At 42.6% G+C, this 5,330-nt stretch overlaps 1 protein-coding gene across 1 annotated transcript in view; it reads left to right on the top strand.

Annotated features, from left to right (window-relative positions):
* The window catches only part of ITGA1 (integrin subunit alpha 1), a 140,596-nt gene that overhangs the window by 29,582 nt on the left and 105,684 nt on the right, over positions 1–5,330 (top strand). Inside the window, exons 3-6 of the mRNA XM_045285243.1 lie at positions 250–320; positions 1,361–1,449; positions 1,571–1,682; positions 2,732–2,859. Of these exons, the coding sequence (XP_045141178.1) occupies positions 250–320; positions 1,361–1,449; positions 1,571–1,682; positions 2,732–2,859 (400 nt within the window). The remainder of the gene's footprint in view (positions 1–249; positions 321–1,360; positions 1,450–1,570; positions 1,683–2,731; positions 2,860–5,330) is intronic.

Raw genomic sequence — 5,330 nt, 5'->3', positions numbered from 1 at the left:
GTGGGAGAAAGATGAGGCTTTTTATTTCCATCAACAATTCCAGTGTGAGACACCCTCAGAGGCAGATTGACCCTGTCCAATAATGTTGCTGTGAGTCAGAATCAATGCAATGGTAGTGTGACTGTATTTTATTTTGGAGAGCTGGTCTCTTATTCCATGTCTAGACTGCCATCACATTTCTGCCTGGTTTGGCTTCCTTTCCAATGTCCTCAGGTAGTTTTTCCTTCTTCTTCTGTTCTTTTCCCCTAGTTTCTGGGTGTTATTTGCAAGAGGGTTGTTCTGGTGGAAGCTCCTTCTCCCTTACTGGAAACTAGAATGGAGTACGAAAACTAGCTCAAGGTTTTAGCTATATCAAGACCAGTTTGAACTTAGTTTCTAGTAGTCTCAGTGGTGCTGACTCTGGGTCAGTCTGGATATAAGAGATGCACCCAGATGATTTGAGAGTAGCCTAGATAATAGCCCCAGTCTACATGCATTCTAGTCAAACCAGACTAAATTCTTGAGCAAAGACCAACATTCAGATTACGAAATCAAGCTGACCCTCCAGGAATCTCTCCTTCCAATCAGTATATATTATTATAGTAAGAATAAATTCTTGACATAAAAAACAGATAAATCTGTCTTGAACCAGAATTGTGCCACTTTCTATTCCTTCAGCATGTTGATATACAGGGTTTGGGAGCCTTTGCTATTTTGGTCTAATTTTGTTTAACATGATGAATGGGAGTACATGATGAATAACCTCTTGCCAATTTTCATCAGTTAGCATGTTTCAGAACCTCCCATTCCTATTTGAGATGTCAAATATGTTGCCTTCACATATTCTTTGACCTAAACTTGCTGGCCACTGTTCTAACCTAGCTTCAGTTTTCTTTGTAACCTGTTATTAGGACATCACTCGAGGTCCCCACAATGTTAAAAGTAAAGGTCAAAACACTTTCACTTGAGTTTTTATTTCTGGCATCCTGCTACCCTCCCTGCTCCTCCTGCACAGAAATTGTTGGCCATTTCTAATGAAGCCTGTAAGATGGTATTATCGTTACAAACTTGTGAGAGCAAGTGTTCTATTTATTTTAATTAGCAAAAATGTGTGAAAAAGCAATCCCGTAGCCTCATTGCTCTGCTAGTTCTGCATTCTTTTACAGTTCAACAAAACTATTTGAGGCTGTGATCCCAACACAGATTCTGGGACATAAGCCAGCCTTTCGGCCTTAACTCGATCATTATATTCCTTAATAATACTTTGAAGGCTATTTGGTGGAACCAAAAGAAAAATGTGCAAAGTATGAGCAAAGCAAATAGAATGTGTTAATGAGAAGACACTTTGTTTTCCATCCTCATAAATGTGTTCTATTTTTAGTTAACACATCAATTCCCAATGTCACAGAAGTAAAGGAGAACATGACATTTGGATCAACTTTAGTCACCAACCCAAATGGAGGGTTTCTGGTAAGGAAGGGATGAGTAATAATATTCAATGATGTCGGGAATTCTATCATTATCAGTCTTTGTAGAATCTGTTCTTGGGTTGCTAATCCAATATTGTTGTTCTTCTTGTCATTTTTTACAGGCATGCGGACCCTTGTATGCGTACAGATGTGGACATTTACATTACACGACTGGAATCTGTTCTGATGTCAGCCCCACATTTCAAGTCTTGAATTCAATTGCCCCTGTACAAGGTACCGATTTCATGTCATGTCTTTGTATGTTTGAAAAAGTGGTCAACAATGAATGAGACATACGGGTATTTTGCACAGAAGTATACCATAAAGCTTAAAGTAATTCCTCAGCTACCAGCATGACCAAATTAGGTAAATTTGTGCTTTGCCAATATATAACCCAACCTTGGTGCTATGTGGGTTGCTGATATTAGTGTAAAGAGGCTTTTCAGAATCATGTCAAAAACATCAAAGCTAGAGCTCTCGCAGCGCTCTGGTTTGGAGGAGGCGGCTCTTGGTGGAAAGTCCTCTCAGTTGAAATAAACACAGAATTATCAGTGGGACATGACACACGTGCTGAGAAGGTTTCCAAGGATAGCTTTTATATAATAGAGTTATTTATATACTTCCCCCAAACCCACACTTACTGCCCTACCGTCCATGTCCATTCTCACTCACCGGGACACTATGGGACAGACTAGACTGCCCCTGGGGTTTTCCAGGACTTTAACTTTTTTTAAAAAAAATAAATCATTTTATTGGGGGCTCATACAACTCTGATCATAATCCATCCATCTATCCATCCATTGTGTCAAGCACATTTGTACATTTGTTGTCGTCATCATTTTCTAAACATTTTCTTTCTACTTGAGCCCTTGGTATGAGCTCCTCATTTTTTGCCCTCCCTCTACCCACTCCTCCCTCCTGAACCCTTGATAATGTAACTTTTTGTGAAGGTAGAAAGCATCATCTTTCTCCCTTGAAGTAGCTGGTGGTTTTAAACTGCTGACCTGAGGGTTTGCGGTGCAACTCCTAACCCACTGTGCCATCAGAACTCCACTTAACATACTTTAGTGAAAATTAAATAGAGATGGTTTTTAATTGATTTGTGTGTCTGAACCTATTAAGCACTTCTTCAGGTTTTCTCAAACGATTAATAAAAGATAAGCGCCCTCCTTTGCATTATAGCCGTTCATCTCTTAAAATGTGTCTCTAGCAGCCATGGGAATACTACACACACCTCTAAAAGCATAGACTCAAAGTGGCTCAATGGACTCCTTGTGTTGCAGCATGCAGTACGCAGCTGGACATTGTCATCGTGCTGGATGGCTCCAACAGCATTTACCCTTGGGACAGTGTTACCGCATTTTTAAATGACCTCCTTAAAAGAATGGATATTGGGCCCAAAGAGACACAGGTAAGTGGCTCTGCCTTTGAACCCCTGTTGTTTTGAAGATTACAAATGATCAGATTTGTAAAAAAATTCTTTGACAGTAGATTGATCACTAATGCGAACATTCAGGATACATTTTATATTTCACTTTTCTACTTACTTCTGTAGTTTTCTAAACAGAAAGTTTTATGAAAGCTGCCATTTTAGATGTCCTTGGAAATGTCTCTATCCATCTTTACAGGTACATCACTTAATTCTGAAAAGAAAAAGAAGTCTAGCCACACAATGGACTACTGTCCAATGTTAAGCAGTCATGATGAGTCAGTGAAACATTTCATGATGTGCATGGACCTGGAGGGTACTGTGCTGAGTGAGAGTCGTCAAACACACAAGGACAAATGTTTCATGAGAGCACTTTAAGTAAAACAAATAAACAAAAGCCCCACCCAAACAAGGAAAGGATTTCGCACAAAAGGAAACAGACTTTGATGGTTACCAGAGGTGGGAGGGGAACGAGGGAAGGGAAAGTCACAGGCTAGGTTGTGTGCATCTCCACCGAGTTGATTCCTCCTCGCGGTGACCCTATGGGACAGGCTGGAACGACCCCTCTGGGTTCCCGAGACTGTAACTCTGGAGAGGAGTACGAACCCTCCTCTTTCCTGAGAAGTTGGTTCAGGGCCATTTGTTGATGTACAGAACCAGAAATACATTTTGCCAAAGTATTGTCGGTGAAGACTGCTACTGCAAATGAGATGGAAGTGAAGAAGAGCCCTAGTGCCCCGTGGGTTAGGCTTGGGCTGCTTATTGAAATGTCAGCATTACAAACCCAAAAGTCAGGTCAGTCTGCATCTCTATAGATTCACAGTCTCAGAAACTCTAGAGACGTTCTCTTCTGCCCAGTAGGGCTACTGTGGGTCAGAGCCAGCTTGATGGCAGTGGATTTTTTAACCTCACAGAAAAACGTCATGGTGCTGTGCTCCAAGAGTGGATAGTTCTCTGCAGATGGCTTCTCTCTCTTCACCTCTAAAATAAACTTTCATTGATCCATAAAATCAAAGCAGTAAGGAACCCTTGGGGTTAATTTAGCTTGAAACTTTCATTTGTGGAGGGGACACTAGAATTAAGTGACTTCTTCAAGGCGACCTTGCTTGTTGATGGCAAGTTGGGGCGCGTGGCTTCCTGCTCAAGTCCAACATTCTGTACCCCTGAGAGGTCTATTTTTGGAGAGGTGCTTTGGAAATTAAAAATAGAAGACTAGACTGAGTTGCACTTGAATTGTGCTGCTGGAAAAGAATATTGAAAATCCAATGGACTGCTCAAAGGACAAACCCATCTGTCTTGGAAGAAGAAGGACAGAGTGCTCCTTAGAGGCAAGGATGGCGAGGCTCATCTTACATAGTTTGGGCATGTTGTCAGGAGAGACCAGGCCCTGGAGAAAAAGAGGAAGGACCCCAATGAGACGGGTGGGCACTGTTGCTGCAACAGTGGCCTCAAGCATGGGCATAATCATAACAATGATGCAGGGCCGGGCGGTGTTTCGTTCTGTTGTGCATAGGGTCGCCTATGGGTTGGTGCCACTCGATGGCATCTAAAAACAGTATCAGCCACAGACTGTGAGCCTGAAAAGAAGAGATACGTCACAACCCAGGTGTAACAGACACCCACTACCGCAAGGTGTAAGGGGAAACACTCACAACGTATCAGCAAAACCAGACACGAGTGTTAGAAGTGACTTGCTAATACAGCAGATTTTTTATCGCCTGAAGAGGAAGACTGCGGCACTTCACTGTCTACTGGAGGTGAGGTGGTCAGGACTAGCTTTTCTCTGCACTTGGTGGCCATGGAGTTACCAGAGCCAAAAGGCGCACTAGCAGCCTTCCCTCACTGAAAGAAGTGCCGCTGAACACACCCTCAGATCCAGGACCTTTTTGGAAAGACGTTCAGCTTCCCCTCCGGATGCTAATACAGCTTCTACCCCAGACTAGTAACATTGACTTTTTCGCTTCATATTTGCTTATGAGATTTGGAAGTGTGCCTCCTACCTTTTAGCGGAGCCCCTCTTGGGTGAGGTATATCCACTAAGAGCCTGTGTGGAAAGGGAATGAAGGATTTATTTTAACCTCTGTCCCTTTTACACATGTATGACTATTGATTGCAGTGAAGAAAACTCAAATATTACAAAGACACTTCAGAATCTCTATATAGCTGTGGGGTGTTCTTCAAACAGGAGGTCGCAGAGCTGATGTCATCGGATGTACCTGAGTAGTAGCAGATCTGTGACCATTTCCTTCTTTCCAAGGCTGTCCTGTTTCTTCCTTCGTTAGCCCCTCAGCCAGCACCCCCACACGCCTGCTGGTGTCCCTAATCTGCGTGGATGGCTCTGCAATGAAATAGCTTGCTTAGTGTTTTTCTCCCTCTGTATGAGGGAGCCATGGGTCATAGCAGTTTCACATTGTGTTGCTAACCACAAGGTCAGCAGTTGAAACCACCAGCCA

This window comes from Echinops telfairi, unplaced genomic scaffold, assembly GCF_000313985.2.
Source record: "Echinops telfairi isolate 266 unplaced genomic scaffold, ASM31398v2 ScPeMD7_7469;HRSCAF=8507_1, whole genome shotgun sequence".
In the NCBI taxonomy this organism is placed as follows: Eukaryota; Metazoa; Chordata; class Mammalia; order Afrosoricida; family Tenrecidae; genus Echinops; species Echinops telfairi.
Note: the sequence above shows the minus strand (reverse complement) of the source record. Positions and strands in the feature narration are given on the sequence as shown.